Below are 22,093 nucleotides of genomic sequence, written 5' to 3'. Positions count from 1 at the left end.
GACAGTTGGTATCCTGCCCTGCTACCTGAAGAGTCAGTGAAGAACACTTCACCACTGATAGTAGCTGTCCAACAGCCATTTATTGGAGCATAATTGTCTGGAGATGGAACTTCACACACTCTCTTGGGACAAAGTCCTGCCAGGCAATCTGATTGGCCATCAGCTGTCATCCCTGCAGCACTTGACTGAATTGGAACTACAAGTAGTCCCCAGATTCAAAGTCCTGGAGTTCAGGTTCAGCTTAGATGCTCTCATGTCATTATGGGGAGGAGAGAGGAGTCATGATAGAGGGGGTGACAAGGAATGGAGACAGACCTTTTTGGGGGTGTACTCCCAATATGGAAAGAACGTCTTCAGTAAAAGCAACCAACACAAGAACTCCGCAAATCAAGAGGTTGTATTATACCTAGTGGTATTATCATGACTGTTAATCCAAAGACTCAGCTAATATTCTGGCGACATGGGTTCAAATCCCATCATGGCAGATGATAACATTTGAATTCAGTAAAAATCTGGAGTCTAATGATGACCATGAATCCATTGTTGATTGTCAGGAAAACCTATCTGGTTCACTAATGTCCTTTGGGGAAGGAAATATCCTTACCTGGTCTGGTGTATGTGTGACTCTGGACCCACAGCAATGTGATTGATTCTTAACTTCTTTCTGGAGTGGGCAATAAATGCTGGCCTAGCCAGCGACACCACCATCTCATGAATTAATTTTTTTTTTAAATGAGTAAAACTGTAGTCAATCAGAATTGGGGAACTTTCCACTGATTGGGGTCATACATACCATAAAGGAAGATCATTGTGATTGTTGGAGGTCAGTTATCTCTGCCCCAGACATTACTGAAGGAATTCCACAGCGTAGTGTCTGAGCTGCAACTGTCTTCAACTACTTCATTAATCACCTTACCTCCAACAGAAGTTCAACAGTGGAGTTGTTTGCTAATATTTGCACACTGTTCAAAATGTTTGTGACTCATTAGACACTGATGCAGCTCACATCCATTTGCAACAAGAAATGAATTACGTTAAGGCTTGGGCTGATAAGTGGCAGCACGGTGGCTCAGTGGTTAGCACTGCTGCCTCACAGTGCCAGGGATTCAGTTCCACCCTCGGGTGACTGCCTGTGTAGAGTTTTCACATTCTCCCCATGCCTGCGTGGGTTTCCTCCAGGTGCTCCAGCTTCCTCCCACAATCCAAAGATGTGCAGGTTAGGTGGATTGGCCATGTTAAACTGCCCATAGTGTCCAGGGATGTTTAGGTTAGGTGGGTTAGACATGGGAAATACAAGGATAGGGGAATGGGTCTGGGTGGGATGCTCTTGGGAGTGGCGTTGTGGACTTGTTGGGCCAAATGTAGGGATTCTATGATCTATGATTTGAGCCACGTATGTGCCAGGCACTGACCATCTCCAGCAGGAGAAAGTTAACTATCGCCTTGACATTTAATGGCGTTACCATTACTGAATCCTCCACTGGACATCCTGAGGGCTACCATTGACCAGTAACTAAATTGGACCAGCATGTAAATAATGTAACAAAGAGGGAAGGTCTCATGCTGGGAATTCTGTGGCTGTCATCTACACCAGCTGCATAACATAAGCCAGAAGTGTGATGCATGCCCTCCACTTGCCTGGATGAGTGCAGCTGAACAGCATTTGAGAAACCTGACACCATCAGGACAAAACAGCCCATCCACCATCTTGAACTCTTACTCCCTCCACCACCGTGGCAGCTGTATGTCCACCTTCAAGTTGCATTGCCAGAACTTACCAAGACTCCTTTTGATAGCACCTTCAAACCTCAATCACTTGGAAGAACAATGGCAAGAGATGCATTGGGACGCTACAATGTTTAATTCCTGTGACACCATCCAGACGTGGAACTATATTGTCATTCTTGCACTGTTGCTTGGTCAAATTCTGGAACATGCTTCCCAAAAGCATTCTGGATGTACCTGCTTCATGTACTACAGAAGCTTGGGGAGACTCCCCACCACCGACCCAAGGACACCAAGATCCTGTGAAAAATATTTTTTAAAACTTGCATTACTGGGAGTATTGCATCCCCATCTTATTGATAAGCTGATGTATTGTGTGCCTCTTGAGTTGGTGAACTGTGTAGAACTCTTCTAAGGATACGAACATGAGCCCTGATGAATCTCTCACATCAGGATTCCTAAGGTAAAGATTACTCAACCCAGTTCTGTTTCTCCTCTACATCAGTAACACCGGGGTAAAAATACCCTGTGCTCTCAAAGAGAAATATGTGTCTTCTACATAGCAGTTAAAACCAAAAGTTTTATGACCTTGGTTGAAGGAACATGCATTATTCACTACACAAACTGCTTGGATTTCCTTCAAGGCACAACTGCTTTTATACAAAGTTTGCAATGTCTTAATACTTGTTTTTCAGTTCAGGCTCCTTGAAGCTTATCCTTGTTTTGAACATTAACTGACGTATGCTTCTTGGTTTAGGGACCAGGTAGAAATAAACCCCCACGGCAGCAATGGAAACGCATGCTATGGTCTTGCAGAGAGACATTCCGGTCCCAGTTGGGTCGATTGCTTGTTCATGTTTTGTGTCCTGCCCGCTCATTAGAAGAAAGGAAGATAGCTTTAGAGATAGTTTATGAACCAAGCCATCAGGAGATTCTACGAGAATGTCTTGGTCAACCTCTGGAGGTAAGACAGCTACCATGAAAACCTTACAGATATGTGCAGAAAATGGCAATAGACTGTGTACTTATACTATATTCCAATGTTACGGAAGACAAAAGCTTATGAGGTTGTTGAGTTGCTCGCCGAGCTGGCTTATTCTCGTTCAGATGTTTCATCACCTTGCTAGGTGACATCATCAGTAGAGCCTCTGATGAAGCGATGTTATTCTGCTCTGCTTGGAATTTACACTGTCTGGTCCATTATTGTGAGTACTGTCATTTCCGGTTTTGATCTGTATGGGTTTGTATACGAGGTCCAATTCTATATGTTTGTTGATTGAAGTATGGGTGGAGAACTGTGCCTCTAGGAATCTCCGTGGGTGTCTATGTTTGGGTTAGACTACTATGGTTACCTTGTCCCAGTTAAACTGATGGCTTTCATTGTCTGAGTGTATCGATATTAAGGAGAGTTCGTCGTGCCGTTTTGCTGCTAGTTGATGTTCATATATTCTGATGGCTAGTCTCCTTCCTGTCTGTCTGATTATAATGTTTGTGGCAGCCGTTGCATGGTATTTTGTAAACCATGTTGGTTCTGCATGTTGTGGGAATGGGGTCTTTAATTCTTGTAAGTGTTTGTGGTAGAGTGGCTGTGGGCTTGTGGGCTACCGTGACTCCTAGTAGTCTTAGGAGTCTTGTTGTCAGTTCCGATATGTTCTTTATGTAGGGCAGTGTGGCCAGTGTGTTAGGGCGTACTGTGTCCTCCTGTTGTCTGTTTAGTAAGCATCTGCGGATGAAGTTGCAGGGATATCCGTTTATAGCGAGGTGCTGCTATACAAGATCCATCAGCAATGACAACAACTACTAGACCTCTGCCTCACCACACACTTTGTCTTTAATGGTCAAGTATACAAACGGATCAACAGTACACCAATGGGGTCACCCATTTCAGCACTCATTGTAGGAGCAATCATGCAAAGACAAGAACACACCACCCTCCCCCACATTCAACCTAAACTGTGGATCCGGTACGTAGATGACACATTTTTCGTTATTAAATGCAACAAATTAGGAGAGACCCACCATCTCATCAAGAGCGTATTCACAGGGATTAAATTCACAAGGGAAGAAGAAAACCACAGTCAACTTGTGTTTCTGCATGTTAAAGTTGAGTGTATGACCAATGGGGATTTCCAAACCTCAGTCTATAGAAAAGCAACCCACACTGATCAAATCCTCAACTTCCACAGCAACCACCCCAACGTCCACAGACAAAGCTGTATTAGGACATTGTTTTAAATGGGTCACACCTCACTGCAACCCTGCAGAACTACACAGGAAAGAGGAAGAGTACCTATACAAAATCCTTGCCATAAACAATATCACCACAACTTCATCCACAGATGCCTACTAAACAGACAACAACAGGAGGACACAGTACGCCCTAACACACTGGCCACACTGCCCTACATCAAAAACATATCGGAACTGACAACAAGACTCCTAAGACCACTAGGAATCATGGTAGCCCACAAGACCACAGCCACTCTACAACAAACACTTGCAAAGATTAAAGACCCCATTCCCAAAACATGCAGAACCAATGTAATTTACAAAATACCATGCAACGACTGCCACAAACATTACATCGGACTGACGGGAAGGAAACTAGCCATCGGAAAATACAAATGTCAACTCACAGCAAAACAGCACGACGAGCTCTCCTTAATATCAGTACACTCAGACAATGAAGGCCATCAGCTCAACTGGGACAAGGTAACCATAGTAGCAAAACATAGACACACACGGGAATTCCGAGAGGCATGGCTCTCCACCCATGATGCAATCAACAAACATATAGAATTGGACCCCATATACAAACCCATACAGATCAAAACCGGAAATGACAATACTCATCATAACGGACCAGACAGTGTAAATTCCAAGCGGCATAGAATAACATCGCTTCATAGGAAGCTCCAATGATGTCCCCTAGCATGGTGATGAAACGTCTGAATGAGAACAAGCCAGCTCCGCGAGCAAGTCAACAACCTCACCCACAACCCGTGCTACAGATCTTTGCCAAAACTTTAAATGCTTATATTCTTTAATGCAGCTTCTCTACATTAATATTTGAACATTGTTTAATCACGTTAACAGAAAACTTTAAAGAATCTTTTGTGATCAGATGAAGCAGCTCATTTCAAGTAGCTTTAAATGGTGAATCTATCGATTGTGTTTACCCACAGCACGGTCCCAAGCTGGCACTGTACCTGTACGAATTGATGCATGACCACATGGAGGACTTGACCAAGGAACAGCAAACTGCAGCAGGGAACTTCTTCAACTCTTTAAAGCTTTGTGGTTATAAGTGTATTCCGCTTACTGCTCCACCCAAACCAGATCTCATTAAAGCCATTGAAGAGGTATGGTGACAGTATGTAAACAGAACTGAAGAAATGTTTTCTTTAAGCTATACTATATGTTAGAACTCCTGTAGACACCAATAAACTTTTTAACAAGGAAATAATCCCACAAAGCCATTGGGAGAAAAGAAATTCTGGGCAGTGTTTTACTTTTTAAAACTTTTACTGTAACAAATCAATGGAAATCAGTAAAACATTAACATGCAAGAATATTTCAAATGAAATGGTACATTTTAAAAATTTGATACAATAATGCTTATGTAGTTACAGAATTACTCATTACTTTCCACAATTGTGGAACTGGGGTTTTCGTAGTCTTTCCAACATGACTTTTATTTTGTAGGATCTTTCACTTCTCATTTTAAATGTTTGGCCCTAAATTTCATTTATCAGTATCTGTATTCCATTCAGAGGCCACAAAATTACCATTGCCAAGGCATATATCTGTAAGCCTTTTCTCACTTCAGTCACTACAGTCCTATTGGCACAGAATCCCCAGAGGTTCCCCTCCCTTTAACATCTTTTTTGGACTCTGGCAGCACTGAAATAGGCCTGGTGGGTTTTGTCCGATTCACAATCCTTTGCTTTTCCTGTCTTCAGTTTTCTGCCCATTCCAACTGTACAATATGTTTACAGTTTGTTCTGTGTTTGCAGAGATCTACTCTAGTAATCAGATTCATGCAACGACTGCTGAACATAAAACTAGTCCACTTAGAGAGATTGTAGCCTGTTTCCTCTTTACAACAATTCTCTGGGTTTGCAACTGCCAAATGGAAAAAGTGGCTTAAAATCAAGTAGCACTCGAGGTTTTAGAGTAGATTTGTAGCTCAGGTTGTGGATGTCGTGGTTGGCTGGCTCGCTGAGCTGGTTCGTTGTTCTGCAGATGTTTCATTACCCTGCTGGGTAACACCATCAGTGCAGCCTCCAGTGAAGTGCTGTGGTGTTTTCTTGCCTGTTATTTAAACTCTGGTGTCCATTAAACTGGGTTACCTCACTTCCGGTTTTCCTTTGCAATGGAGTGTACACGGGGTCTAGCTCTGTGTTTATCAGTTGCTTTCTTAGTGGAGAACCAGGCTTCTAGGAATTCCTGTGCTTGTCTCTGCTTCGCTTGTCCCAGGATCCTGGTGTTGTCCCAATTGAATTGGTGGTTTTCCTTATCCATGTGGATGGAGATGAGTGAGTATTGGTCGTGTCTTTTTGTTGCCAGTTGATGTTTGTGTACTCTTGTGGCTAATTTCCTTCCTCTCTGTCCAACGTAATGTTTGTCGCAGTCCTTGCAGGGAACGACCACTGGGCATCAGAGTTGCACACAAACCTACATCAACCCTATGCCAATTGCTAAACCAAACCAAAAACCCATTACCCACTATGGACAGGGCCAATGTCATATACAAGATTCCCTGCAAGGACTGCGACAAACAATACATTATCAATAAACAATACAAGGATCCTGTGACAGGCGAAGCAGAGACAAGCACGGGACTTCCTAGAAGCCTGGTACTCCACTAAGAAAGCCATCAGTAAACACATAGAGCTAGACCCCGTATACACTCCATTGCGAAGGAAAACCGGAAGTGAGGTATCCCAGCTCAGCGGACACCAGAGTTTAAATAACTGGCGGGAAAAAACCACCGCTTCATCGGAGGCTGCACTGATGATGTTACCCAGCAGGGTAATGAAACATCTGCGGAACAACGAACCAGTTCGGTGAGCCAACGCACCACAACAAATAGCACTAGACTTAATCTTCTAATCACAAAGCTAGAAGGTGCCATAGACCAGAAATGTGGCTAAGAAAGGTTGTTTAGATAGACCCGAGAGGTGGGCATCATTCCACGAATTATACGTTGATGGGGCCATCCTGATTCTCAGCATATGCTCACAGTTCTCTACTTCCAGTGGCTCCACTGCAGCCATCTTCCGTTACCAAGACCTACTTTGCTGACAAAGTAAGTATGGGGGTGTGCAATTATGCTTTTCGGAAAGAATACCTGTGTGGACATCAGATAAAGATTAAATCAAAATCAGGAATTGCTGGAGAAACTCAGCAGGTTTAGTAGCATCTATGAAAAGGAAACAGTTAACATTTCAATTCTAGTGACCCTTCTTCAGAAGCACTGAATTTGAAATGTTGACTTTGTTTTCTCTTCACAGATGCTGCCAGATCTAGTGAGTTTCTGCAGCAACTTCTCTTATTGTTCATTTTTGTTTCACAAAAAAATTGGATTAATCTTAATTGAGTTGGATCTTATTGTCAAATGACTGTCCAGTGCTCCTCTTTAATGGGAAAACTTGGATGACGTACCAGAGACGAGCCTCACCTCAAGAAAGAATCAATACCTTAAGACGGGGAGAGAAAATTCACTCATGGGCATCTCTAAATGGCCAGCATCTATTGCCTGTCCCTAATTGCCCTTGAAAAGGTGGTGGTGAGCTGCCTCTTGAACTGCTGCAGTCCGCGTCTGAATGCCCTTAGGGAGGGAATTGCAGGAATTTTACACAGCGACAGAGAAGGAACAGTGATTTATTTCTAAGTTGAGATGATGAGTGGCTTGGAAGGGCTCTTGTAGGTGATGATATTCCCATGTATCTGCTGCCCTTGCCATTCTAGATGGAAGTAGCCATGGGTTTGGAAAATGCCGTTAAGGGATCTTTGGTGAATTTCTGCAATGCATTTTGTAGATAATATATACACACACTCTGCTGCCACTGAGCATTGGTGGTGGAGGGAGTGGATGCTTTATCCTGGATGGTGTAAAGCTACTTAAGTGTTATTGAAGCAGCACCCATCCAGACAACTGGGGAGTATTTCATTACACTCCTGGCTCATGCTTTGTAGATGGTGGACAGGCTTTGGGGAGTCAGGCGGTAAGTAACTCACTGCCTATTCCTTGCCTCTGACCGGCTGTTGTAGTCACTGTGTTGATGTAGCAAGTCATTTGAGTTATTGGTCAATGATAACCCCCAGGATATTGAAAGTGGGGGATTCAGTGATGGTAACACCATTGAATGTCTAGGGGGCGTTATTGGAAGTGGTTATTGCCTGGTACATGTGCGGAAAGAATGTTACTTGCCACTTGTCAGCCCAAGGCTGGATATTATTCAGTCTTGTTGCATCTGAACATGGACTGCTTCGGTATCTGAGGAGTCATGAATAGTGCTGAACATTGCGCAATCATCAGCAAATATCCCCACTTCTGATCTTATGATGGAGGGAAGGTCATTGAAACAGCTGAAGATGGCTGGGCCTAGGACATTACCCTGAGGAACTGCTGAAGAGATGTCCTTGAAATAAGATGACTAACCTGCAGCAACCATCTTCCTATATACCAGGTATGACTCCACCAGGAGACAGCTTTACCCCCGATATCCATTGATTCCAGTTTCACAAGGGTTCCTTGATGCTGCACTTGGTCAAATGTAACCTTGATGTCACGGGCTATCACTCTCACCTCACCTCTGGAATTCAGCTCTTTTGTCTCTGTTTGAACCAAGGCTGTAAAGAGATCAGGAGCTAAGTGGACCTCGGGGTGGAACCCAAACTTGGCAATACTGAGCAGATTATAGCTGAGCAGGTGCTACTTGATAGCACTGTTGGTGACACCTTCTGTCGCTTTACTGATGATCGCGAGTAGACTAATGAGGCAGTAATTGGCTGAGTTAGATTTGTCCTGGTTTCATGTACAGGACATAGCTACTCAATTTTCCACATTGTCGGGAAGGTGTCAGTGTGGTAAGTGTACTGGGACAGCTGGCTAGGGGAACAGCAAGTTCTGGAGCACAAGTCTTCAGTACAAAGTCAGGCATTTAATTCTGAAATTAAATTTACTTTACATATTGAATGTAAATGTTGTCCTATCTGACTCTTCATTTGGTTTGATTTTAAAGTTAGCTTCATATCTCCAAATGTGGTGTATGATGCAGATAGGAAAGCCTTGAATTTGCGTATGTAGACTATAAATGTTATAATTTCAATTTTGCTGTTTAGTTTTAATTAAATAAATTTGAAATAAGCAAAGCAAATTCGAATGTGAATAATACATATTTATGTCCTTTAGGAGCAAGCCAAATATGCAAATGAGAAAAGTGCAAATAAAGCTGCTTGGGAGAAGAAAATGGCAACTTCTCAACAGAGGTAAAGTAACAATGGCTGAGATGCATATTGGGACAACAACCCATAGTCATATAGAGCAGGAGGATATGATTCTGCTTAGTCAACATGGGAGAAGATTAGAGAAGGGAATAGGTTTGTTGGAAATGTAATTAAGTACATGGAATAGTAAAGTTAAGTGGGCAAACAGACATACAGATTTTTAGCATTAGAATTTCACATAGAAAAAGACATTGTATTTCTATTTCTGAGGGTGCAGTGTGGAATGATTCTAATGATGACTCAGAATGAAGCCACAGCTGGATTTCTGTATTGTGGTTTTGACGCCTCCCATTATACAAGGGATATTGGGTGTAATACAAAAGATGCAAAATTGGGTTTGTTTGCACATATAGTTCTGATGAAATATGGAAACTATGGCTGTATTCAGAGGAGCTGAGAATTAAGGGAAATTTCATGTTGTTTTACAGACTGATCAGTAGCAAGTGGTAAATTAACAAGAGGGCATAAAATTAGGACTAGTGGTGATAGCAAAAAGAGCAAGGTTTGTAGAATAAAGACATGTCACAAAGTAGCTGTTTAAATGGGCATTAAACCTGGAGAAAATTTAAGAAGTCAAGGGAAAAGCACATTAAGGGAATTAGGTTGATTAGCTTATATTGTTGACTGATACTCCAAGAAATTATAAATGAAATAAAGAATGATAAATGAAAAAAGCATCAGGTTTAGCAATTGCTGTTATTGCTATGTTTAATCATTTGAATGTAGTTTTGGAAGCTGCTTTATCTGTGCTTCTTTTTAAAGTCTCCTCCAACGACTTGATTTGAAATCGAAAGATATTTCCAAAATAGCAGCTGAAATCACTCAGAATATCTCCCTGCATCAGGGTATGGAAAGGAAGAAAGTGATTCAGCATATCCGGGGAATGTACAAGGTGGATTTAAGTGCTAGCAGGCACTGGCAAGAACTTGTTCAGCAGCTAACACATGACAGGTAAGCCCCAGAAATACGATTAAAAGAATGCCTTGTGAAAAAAATCATTTTGTTCCCATTTCATTTATTGGAGGGACAGGGTATATATGTGGGGAACCCTTTAATTTTCTAACTGGTTACTTAAATTTTCCTTCCATTTGCAACATACCTAAGATAGTAAGTTTAAGATTACAGGACTTTTAAATCTGCTTAAGAAAACTGCAGATCACTGTAAGCACAAAATGGGAGCTAGGAGAAAAGCCCTCAGTGCCTTTAGAAAACCATGCGATAAAAGCTTTACCATGTAGCTAGCTTTGGTTTCATGTTATGAAGGAAGTCTTTTCTTTGATCCTCATCTGAAAAAAATCAAATCAAATCAAATAAAAGTGACAGTGAAAAATGCTGTTGCTGGTACATTCATTTGTAACTTCCAGAACATCAAAAATTGACTTGGAAGCCACCTGATTTCCATTTGAGGTTTAAAATACAGGTAGCACAGGACTTACTAAATTGAAAATGTTGTACTAAATTGGATTAGATTTATCTCCTAATTATTCATTATTAAAAGCATTGATTATGCCTAATTAACTAACAATATGGCATTAATATGGTCAATCTTGACAGCACTATTTCTGCCTGGCAGCCAGCATGAAAGTCTTCAATGTCAGTAGATATGATCCATGGTCACAGTGATGGATCTGTTAAATAAACTGCACCATGTGAAAAACTTGAGAGATTATGTTGACTAATGATAAAAAAAAAATCCACTTTAAGCTTCTTCCAATGCCCCAGGTTGTGAAAACAGCAGCCATTTTCTCTCTCAGCTATTCAAAAATTAGTGGTTGCAGTTTGAAGTTCCAGTCTGTGGTGATTTCAACCAAGTGCTATAATTATCTTTCAATTCTCTTGGTTAGAAGGGTAGAAAGCAATCGGAGCTCCTGAATTTGATTACCATCCATCACCTCCAGCTGGAAAACATCTACATGTTCTCCCAACACATAACATCAAATGTACGAGGACAGCCCTTCAGCATCTTCCTGTAATAGCCATAGAATTGTATCTGAGTATGAGTCCCAAAACTAGAAAATGAGAGAAAGGTTGTGCCAAATAGTGGAGATTATAATAACATAAAAAGAAAAATACTTCAATCTGTGTTTATATAGTGCTTTTATGATCTTGGAACATTCCAAAGTATTTTGAAGTCAATTAAATATTTTTAAAGTCTATTCAAAGTTATATTTATGAATACAATGTATTAAGGAAGCACAGCAACCACTTGGTGCACAGCTGCCACATATAGCTACAAAATAAACACCATATAGTCTTTTAATTGTGTTGATTCAGAGATAAATAGTGGCCAGGATATTGGGACAATTCCCTGCTCTTCACCAAAGTAATTACAGGAAGAAGTTTTTGGCATATGCCTATGTTCTGTGAAGATCTATTGAAATCACTCCCCAGTTAATTCCCCTTAGCCCTGCAATTTTTTTCCCTTCAGGTTTTATTCCATTCTCTTTCAAAGGTTCCTACCGAATCTACTTCCACCACCTTCTCAAGTCCAGCATTCTAGATTGTAGCAACTCAATGTGTAATTTATTTTTCCTCATCACCTCTGATTCCTTCATGAATTGAATTGGACATGATACAAAAACTGGGGCCGAACTGCTGTGCTATAACAGCTTGGCATAACCTCCTTTGTTTCTTACTCTAATGTCTTTATTTATGAAGCTAAGGATCCTGTATGCATTTTTAATATGCTTTCAACTTGTCCTGTCAACCATCAATGTTTTGTATATGTACCAAAGTGTCTCTTTTTATGCATCCCTTTTATCATTATTTTACTCAGCGTATTTACTTCTCCATGTTTTCTACAAAAGTAAATTATTTCACATTCCTTTTAAGTTTTAATTTTATCTGCCCAAATGTATGTCCATTTATCTGCATTCTCTTGAGGTTTATTGCTATCCTCCTTTTTGTTTACTACAATTCTAAGTTTTATATCGTGTGCAGATTTTACAATTATGTCCTATATATCCACTGCTAAAGTCATGAATATATCACTAAATGAGCAGTGCTCTTAATACTAACTGCTGATCTAAAAACAAGTAGTTAATCATGACTGTGCTTTAGCCAAGGAGTTCTTAACTTTTTTGCAAATTATCCCCTTTTTCTTCACACGCGCATGGGCATGCATATGTGCACACGTTTATAAGGCCTCCATAACAGCAGTAATTATCTTTTTGAAACTAGTTGTACAATGAAAAATATAAAAATTTTGCTTTACTTCAGGTGAAACTTGTTGTTTGGGTGTTAAGCAACATTTTGTTATTTTTTTTGATTGTGCAGAAAGGCCCTAACGTTTTTGTTAGCCCTAAATCAGTTTCGTCAGGCTTGTAAGTGATAGTGCTACGGTAATCAATAGATGAGCCACAGAATTATTCTGATGTACTGTAACCTGGAAATTTATCTTTATATCAGTTTTTGGAATGTGGGTATCTCTGGCAAGGCTCACATTTATTTCCCATCCTTAATTACCCTTGAGATGGCAATGAAAGCCATGACCTTGAATCTCTATAGTTCATATGATGTTCCTCTGATGCTGCCTGACCTGCTGTGTTCCTCCAGCTCCACACTACTGACTCCAATTCCAGCATCTGCAGTTCTTGCTATCCCCTAATTATAGTCAGTGCCTCTGCTATTTCAACCCTTATTTCCCTCATCATCCTTGTGGACGTCTCATTATCTCATCTGGCACTGATGACTGGTTAAATTTTAGCATATCCAGCCTAACCAATATTCTATCTTCCTCAATTTGCAATTACTTGCAAGTTCCCCTACAAGTCACACACCATTCTGACATGGAAATATAACACTGTTTCAAGGTCATACAGCAATATGGTATATACAGTAGTGATCCCCAATGGTTCACATTAGAAATTCTGTTTTTCTTTTCTATCCTAATGACCTAGATGTTGGTGTAGCGAGCACAATTTCAAAACTTGCAGGTGACACTTTGATTTGGAAACATTGTGAATTGTAAAGAGAATAGTGATAAACTTCAAGAGGGCATGAACAGGCTGGTGGGATGAGCAGACAAGTGGCCAATGAAATTTAATGAAGAGAAATGTGAAGCAATTTACTTTGGCAGGAAGAATGAGGAGATGCTAAATAAATTGAAGGGTACCATTTTAAAAGGGGGTGCAGCAGCTGAAGGATCTTTGGTTATATGTGCACAAATCATTGAAGGTAACATGGCAGGTTAAGAAAATGCTTAATAAAACATATGGGATCATGGGATTTAAAAATATGGACAAAGCGTATAAAAACAAGGAAGTTATAATGAACTTGTATGAAACTTTGGTTTGACCTCAACTAGCATATTGTGGTCAATTTTGAGTACAAGGCTTTAAGAACAATTCTAAAGCTTTAGAAAAACAAGCAGAAGAGATTCTTGAGAATGGTTTCAGGGATGAACAATTTTAATCTGGACACAGATTTTAAAAGCTTGGGCTATTCTCCTTGGAAAAGCTTTTATTTGATGGAAGTATTCAAAATTTGAGAAGTCTGGAAAGAGCAAATAGAGAAACTGGTCCCATTGGCAGAAGGGTCAAGAACCAGATTACAGCAAAAAACAATGACGACGTGAAGGAAACCTTTTAGCAGCATGTGGCTAGGATCTGTAATGCTGTGCCTGAGTGTCTATTGGAGACAGATTCAATTACAGCCTTCAAAAGAAAATTGGATAATTGTTTGAAGCAAAATATGTGCAGGGTTGTAGTAGAGTGGGATTGGGTGAATTGCTCTACCAAACAACTGGCATAGATACTATGGGCTAAATGGCTTGTTTCTATGCTGTGATCATTCTGTGATTGAAAGGCAGTGTTCCCGTACATCTATTGTCCTTGACCTTCAAGTTGGAGGAGGTTGTGTGTATGAAAAATACTGCTGAAGGAGCATTGATAAGTTGCTACTGTACATCTTGTAGATTGTGCGCATCACTCCTACTGCGCGCTGGTGATGAGTGGAAATACCCCGAGAAATTTTCCCCAACTTTTCTTACAAAGTTGTCAAATGACTACAATTAATAAATCTAAATTGTTTTAAAATTTAGACATAAGCAGGCATTCAGAGGGCTTTGTTTATTTTAAATCTGGGCAGTAAATGGTGACTGAGGCAGTGATGCTCACATCCCACAAATGAACAAAAAATTGCAATTCTACAATCCTTTGGTACCACTTGTATGTCTAAGAAGAATTGCAGCATTGTGGCCAGAGCCATCACAACTTCCTCCGTTCTCCATCCATCCAGTTTATTTTGAGTACTGCTAACCTTTTAGTATCTCCTGTTTTATCTTTTTCTTTTTTGATTTGAGTTTTTTGAGGAAGTAACCAAGAACATTGATGAAGGTAAAGCTGTAGACTTTGTTTACTTCTGTAAAGCCTTTGATAAGGTTCTGCATAGTATACTGATTAGTAAAGTTAGGTTACATCGGATTCAAGATGAGCTTGCCAATTGGATTCAGAATTGGCCTAACGACAGGAGACCGACTGATGGCGGAGGTTTCTTTTTTAGACTGGAGGCCTGTGACCAGCGGTGTTCTGCAGGGATCGGTGCTGGGTCCACTTTTGTTTGTCATTAACATAAATGATTTAGATGAGAGTATGGAAGGCGTGGTATAGTGTACAGTGATAAACGTTATCTAAGATTGCAAAGAGATCTTGATCAGTTGGGTCAGTGGGCTGGAAAGTGGCAGATGGAGTTTAATCTAGATAAATGTGAGGTATTGCATTTTGATAAAACAAACAAGGGCAGGACTTGTACAATTACAAGTATGTTGGCGAGGCCTCTTCTGGAGTACTGTGACCAATTCTGGTCAACCTGTTATATGAAGGATATTATTAGGTTGGAGATGGCTCAGAAGAGGTTTACCAGGATATTGCTGGGAATTGAGGTTTTGAGTTATGAGGAGAGGCTGGATAAGCTGGGACTTTTTTTTACTGGAATGCAGGAGGTTGAGAGGTGACGTTATAGAGGTTTATAAAATCATGAGTGATATAGATAAGGTGAATGGCAAGTTTCTTTTCCGTACAGTGGATGATTTCAAGACTGGGGGGCATATTTTTAAGATGAAAGGAGAAAGATGTAAAAATGACGTGAGGGGCAGATTTTTTTGCAGAGTGGTTCATGTGTGGAATGAACTTCCAGAGAAGTGGTGGATGCGGGTACAGTTACAATGTTTAAAAGACATTTAGATAAGTACATTAATAAGAAATGTTAGGAGGGATATGGGCCGAGCACAGGCAGGTGGGACTAGTTTAGTTTGGGATTATGGTCGGCAATGGACTGGTTGGACTGAAAGGTTTGTTTCTGTGCTGTATGACTCTGACTCTATCTATTTTTATTCTGGCTCTTCTATCTCCTCCATTAGTATGACTAGTGCCATCCTAGTTCACGAAGACAGATGCAACGTGCTCATTTAGTGCCTCAGATATGTTATGTGCCTTCACAATTAGATGTTCTTAATGATGTTGTTGACTTGCTTGCCGAGCTGGCTGGTTATAGTTCAGACGTTTTGTCACTATGCTAGGTAACATCAGTGCGGCCTCTGATGAAGCGATGTTGTTCTACTCCACTTAGTATTTATATGATCCGTTCTGTTGAGGTGTTTTGTGTCATTTCTAGTTCTTTTTTGCAAGTGTTTGTATATAGGGTCTAATTCCACGTGTTTAATAATTGCATTATGGGTGGAGAACCAGGCCTCTAGGCATTCCTGTGAATGTCTTTGGTTAGCATGAGCTAGGATGGTCACGTTGTCCCTTGTTGGCCTTCGTTGAAATGAGAGAAAGTTCGTTGTGTTGTTTTGCTGCTAGCTGGTGTTCGTACCATAGAGAGACACGGGAATTCCTGGAGGCCTGGTTCTCTACCCATAATGCAATCAATAAACATGTGGAATTAGACCCCATATACAAACCCTTACAAAAAGGGACCGGCAATGATGCAAAACACTTCAACAGACCGGATCATATAAATACTCAGCGGAGTAGAACAACATCACTTCATCGGAGGCTGCACTGATGATGATACCTAGCTTGGTAATGAAACGTCTAAACTATAACCAGCCAGCCCGACAAGCAAGTCAACAACCTCACCCACAACCCGAGCTACAAATCTTCGCAAGAACCTGTTCTTAATGATGCCTAATTGACCCAAACTTCCTTTTATCTACATTTTTACTGTGTATATGTTTTTATAAAAAACTTTTGAGCTCTCTGTAGTGGTAGCTGCTAATCCTGTCTCATGCTGTCTCTTTGCCACTCTTGTTTTCTCTGTTTAGTTCACCTTCATATGCTTTGAATATTCAGCTTCTTCTCTTGTTTTATCAGATTTACAATTAATATTAGCCTCATTCATTTCTGTTATGTTTACTTCTATGTTTTAGTTATCCAGGAAGCTGTGGCTTTGGATGCCCTTCCTTTTCCCTGCATGGGAATGCTCATCAAAGTATTGCTCCTTGTTCTTTTCCATAACTATTCTAAACTCAATTTTATAATTGCTAATCTTTGTCTGCTCCACTTCGTTACCCAGAGCTAAATCCAGCACAACTTTATTCCTTGTTGAACTGGAAACATTCTGTTTTAAGAAAATTTAAGTCCCCCAATTATCATTATGCTGTAATTCTCGCCTTTGCCTGCAAATTTGTTTTTCTACCTCCATCCGACTATTTGGTGGTCTATGATATCCATGTAGAGTGGGGTGAGAGCTTGTCTATTCGTGAATTCTTACCAAGCAGGTCCAGTTTATGATCTCATGTCATCTCTTTTCAGTTCTCTTGACAGTTTCTTTGATTAAAATATACTTGATTTTAGTCTTGACTAATCTTTGCCAGATACCTTGATACCAGGAAAAGTTCGTTCCCAGTCCTCCCTTTTTAAAAGTTATTGCTATTGTATCACATTTCGATATATGCCTTGTTCTTCAAGTTCCATGCATTTACACACACCAACTCAATTCCCATCTCTGAATGTCTCACCATTATCCCTTGTGAGATTCTTAATTTCTTAACTATATTTTGATTTGATGCTAATTGTTTCCCCTAGCCATTTTTACATCTTGTTTTTCCCCTCTAATGCTTCATGTTGTGTCTTGCCCCTGCCAAATTAGTTTAAACTTCCTCTGAAGACATTGACCTCATGTCTGTTGAGAGACATCCCTTTCATCTCAGAAAGGTGGATCCTCCCACTGACCTTGGTTCAATGCTCCAGGGAGTCCAAAGTACCCCTCATCCATATCTCTTCAGTCACACATGAACCCATTTATTTTACAAGTGTTGGACTGATCAGCATATGACACTGGGTTTGAGGTCTTGATTTTGAGTTTTCTCTCAGCTGCTGAAACTTGTAAATTGTTAGTTCCCACTTGGACCACTCCTTTTGCCTCTCCATCCACCACCCTCCTTTCAAAATATTCTACACGCTCTGAGTGATATCCTTTCTCCTGGAACCAGAGAGAGAGTCCCATGCCAGAATTTAATTGTCAGTTGCAGAAACACTAGCCTGTTCCCTTGACTATTGAATACCTCTAAACAGAGCCTACTCCTGTCTCACCTGAAAGATTACATCTCGGACATTGCAGTATTCCTTTGGTACTGAACCAGGACTGTCAACATACATCATATGCTCAGGTCTCTGAATTGAGACTTAACCCACAGCCTACTGACTCAGAGTGGAGTGATACTACTGAGCTTAAGCTGACAGCAATATCCAAGGAATGTTGGGTTAATAATCTATAAACTTTTGGTGAACCTATAGTTCTAGCCATGTGTAGGTTTGGTTAATAATTACAGAAGAAATCAGCAATAGCAGAAAAGGTTTGAAAAGAAGCACAATGAACACCGAATAAAGGCAATAATAGTTAAATCACTGATATAACTGGAAAAATAGTGAAGATTCATAATATAAGTACTTTAATTGAGTAGGGGGAATATCAATGAATACTTATTTGTGTAGAATAAGGGATAAAAATGAAAAATATAGTGATTGCTGTGGCTCCTCTGGTAGAATTCTCACCTCCGAGTCAGAAAGTGACTCAAGTTCCATTCCAGAACCATGAGCCAAAAATTTAGCTGATAACTTTTGTGAAATGTTAAGGGAACATTGCACTATCAGAGATGCCGTCTTTCAATTGGATATTAATCTAAGGTCCTATCTGCTCTATCAAATAGACATAAAAGATCCCCAGCATGATTTTAAGGAGAACAGAGAAGTTTCCACATTGTCCTAACCAATACTTGTCCTTCAGCCAATATCACAAAAATAGATTATTTGGTTATTGTCATACTACCGGGTATGAGACTTTGCAAACTGGCATCTATGTTTCCTACATTACAGCAGTGATTACACTTCACAAGTATTTGATTCGCTATTGAGCGTATTGAGTTTTCAGGCCACTACATAAATGCAGGTTTATCTTTTTCTTAGAAAAAATATAACTTAAGAATGAACTACTTGACAACTTATGGAATAGATTGCCACCTTGTGTACAAAACAAGTACTCTATTGAAGAACAAAAGCAGAAGTTACTGGAAAAGCTCAGCAAGTCTGGCAGCATCTGCGAAGAAGAGAATCAGAGTTAATCTTTCGGGTCCGGTGACCCTTCCTCGTTTTGAGATTTTCCAGCAACTTCTGTTTTTGTTCCTGATCTACAGCATCTGTAGTTCTTTCGGTTTTTTCTCTATTGAGTTCAGTGAACAATGTGTACATCTGAGAGCAAAGTATAGGTGACTATTCTGCACCTGAATGTGAAATGTTCTATTAAATTTCTGTCTATATCTCTATCCTCATGCTTTACAGGATATAATATAAGTTTAGCTAGGAACAACACACAAAACAGCAAAGTCAAATATTCCATAAATGCTAAAGTGCTAATTAGGAACAATCTGATACACTATCTTCTCAGGAGATCAGAAGTAACATTGATGTTGAATAGCAGACTTATGCTTATCATAACGTACTGTCAGTACTGGTAAAACAAAGAAAAAGATTGTGTAACATTTGAACGTATAATAATGTGCAACTGGCTTTGAACATATAATGTTTTGATAACTTAATTTCTAGGGCAGTATGGTATGATCCTGTCTCTTACCCAACTTCATGGCAACTGGATCCTACAGAAGGTCCCAATAGAGAGCGGCGACGTTTACAGAGATGTTATTTGACCATACCTAATAAATACTTGCTCAGAGACCGACAGAAACCAGAAGGTAAAAAGGTGTCATGAATCATGTATGCTTTCTGTCACTTTAATTTGCTTGGATTGTACTCATTCAATTTTGTTTGTTTGTTGCAGAACCACTGAAACCACCATTGTCATTCTTGTTTGAAGATAAATCTCATTCTTCTTTTTCATCAACTGTGAAGGATAAAGCAACAAGTGAACCTATCAGGTATATTCCTAATCTGACTGCAGTATTAACTTTTAAAGTATTCTTTTATTAAGAGTGTTCGTGCAATATGCCTTTGTGAGGAATGTCACAAATTAATGTGTAGCATTTACCTTTCTTGAAAACATGAGTTAGCTTTTCCATTGACAAATGTATTTAGGTTTGTAAGTTGCAATAAATTCAAACATGCTTAGTTTTGCATCTTGAATGAATGAAATAAATATTCGTTATCAGAAGAATAGCGAGAAACCTAATTTAGTCTACTAGCAACATTTCCCTACTTCGTGCAGTCTCTATCATAGTGGCACAGTGAATACAAAGCACTCATTTAAAATCACAGCTATACCTTCTGATTCCACATGCAAGTTACTGCTTTGGTCCCTAATGGCTTTACTCTCTCCCCCTGTTTAAACTTTGCCCCCTAATATACTTAGCATATTTTGGATTTTCCAGAATGTTACCTGCTAGAACTTTTGTCATGTCCCTTCTTCCCTCTCCTAATTTCCTTTTTTTTTAAGCAACCCCTGTGTTGTTGGAGTGTACAATTTTGAGCTTTTGGTATCCATCACAACCTGCGTTTATTTCCCCCTCCTCCATTCAGGCTCATCCCTTGACACTGAGGGTTCTGTGGAATATGTTGACTCTGCACTCTCACTGTTTACCTTTTGAATGTCTTCCATTGCTCTGGTGTGGATTTTCCTAAATGTGCTGCCCCCGGTTCACTTTGGCCTTCCCCCAGTTCAGAACCTTTATTTACAGTACATCTTTGTACTTATCCATGATTATCTTAAATCTTACTGAACTATGGTCACTATCACTAAAATGCTCCCCCACTACCACATTTACCATATACCTGGCTTCATTCCATAAAATTAGGTTCAGCACCACACAGACAGACACACACACCTGCCCGTGAAAGACTTTGTACGTGATAGCTTAACAAGTTCTACTGAATGCATGTTATCAGTTTCACCCCTGTCCCAGCCTTTCACACCTTATTTATCTCTGGTAGTTGAAATCCCCTACTAGTATCACCCTATTATTTTTCTTCATTTTCTGAAGTTTGCCATTACATCTGTTTTTCTATCTCTTCCTGACTATGGATCTATTGTACATCTATTGAGCTTTTTTTTATTGCAAGTTCTACCTATATGCCGTCATTTGAGGAACCTTCTAAGATACAACCATGATCTCATTGAATGGCAGACTTGATGGTTGAATGACCTGCTTCTGTTCCTACTTGTATCGTACACACTTACTACAATAATTGACTCCCTGAACAGTAGTGCAACACCACCTCTTCTTTTACATCACCCAACCCCCCCCTCAACTAAAGATTCTATGCCATGGGATATTGAACTGTCAGCCCTATCTTTCCCTCAACTGTGTATCCATGATAGTTATGAGATTACATCCCCATGTGTTAATCAATACCCTCAACTCCGCTGTTACTGATATAAAATAAACGCCATCCAGTCTTGCCATGCTCCCTTGTGCTGTAACTTGAACATATTCACACCATCTTCCTGGCTGACTCGGTCATTCTATACTTGTCTGTGCATTGCCTCCTATATCTCCACTCTGTGTCCTATTTCCCTGGTAAATTAGTTCAAACCCGCACCAACCCCAAAGCTCTCCACAACGATTCTGTTCCAGTTCAGGTACAATCTGTCAGACTTGTAAGGGTCACACTTTCTCCAGAAACAGGAAATAATAGGAGATTTCAACTTCCCTAGTGATCCAGGAATCTAAAGCCACCCCACCCCCTGCTCTAACTCTTCAGCCAAGCATTCATCTTTTCTATCCACCTATTCTGTCCATTTATTCCTATACTCATTAGCATATGACACTTTAATCTATTTTAAGATGCTACGTAGCTCCCTAAGTTCTTGTTTTAGGACCTCATTCCTCTTTCTGCCTATGTCCCAATGTGAACCAAAATAGTTGATTGTTCCCCTTACCTCTTCAGAAAGTCCTGCAGCCATTTAATGACATCTTTGACCCTGGCCTCAGGAAGACAACAGACCATCCTTTAGTCATATCTGTGGCATCATGAAGACCTATCTGTACCCCTTCCACTAATTGTTCCCCCTTTTGTTCTGCTCCCCTTTGAACTGAGTGGACGGCAGCAGATATATAGGAACATCACCACCTGCAAGTTCCCCTCTAAGCCACTCACCATCCTGACTTGGAGATTATATCACCGTTCCTTCACTGTCACTGGGTCAAAATCCTGGAATCCCCTCCCAAGGGCATCGTGGGTCAACCCACAGCACATGGACTGCTGTGGTTTTCCCTGTCCACTCGGTTCCTCTGGGGAAAACCATTATAAATTGTAAATGGATGAGAGCCAGAGGGCACAGTTTTAAATTGTTTTGAAAAATGAAGCAGGTGTGAAGTAAGAAAGTAAGAACTGCCGATGCTGGAGTCAGAGATAAGTGTGGAGCTGGAGGAACACAGCAGGCCAGGCAGCATCAGAGGAGT

At 40.3% G+C, this 22,093-nt stretch overlaps 1 protein-coding gene across 1 annotated transcript in view; it reads left to right on the top strand.

The window, feature by feature from the left end:
- Positions 1 to 22,093, top strand: part of lyst (lysosomal trafficking regulator) — a 327,516-nt gene that overhangs the window by 266,365 nt on the left and 39,058 nt on the right. The window contains exons 32-37 of the mRNA XM_048597088.1: positions 2,483 to 2,689; positions 4,911 to 5,087; positions 9,146 to 9,222; positions 10,003 to 10,191; positions 19,284 to 19,429; positions 19,516 to 19,634. Coding sequence (XP_048453045.1) covers positions 2,483 to 2,689; positions 4,911 to 5,087; positions 9,146 to 9,222; positions 10,003 to 10,191; positions 19,284 to 19,429; positions 19,516 to 19,634 — 915 coding nt within the window. The remainder of the gene's footprint in view (positions 1 to 2,482; positions 2,690 to 4,910; positions 5,088 to 9,145; positions 9,223 to 10,002; positions 10,192 to 19,283; positions 19,430 to 19,515; positions 19,635 to 22,093) is intronic.

Source organism: Rhincodon typus, chromosome 5, assembly GCF_021869965.1.
Source record: "Rhincodon typus isolate 14 chromosome 5, sRhiTyp1.1, whole genome shotgun sequence".
NCBI lineage: Eukaryota > Metazoa > Chordata > Chondrichthyes > Orectolobiformes > Rhincodontidae > Rhincodon > Rhincodon typus.
Note: the sequence above shows the minus strand (reverse complement) of the source record. Positions and strands in the feature narration are given on the sequence as shown.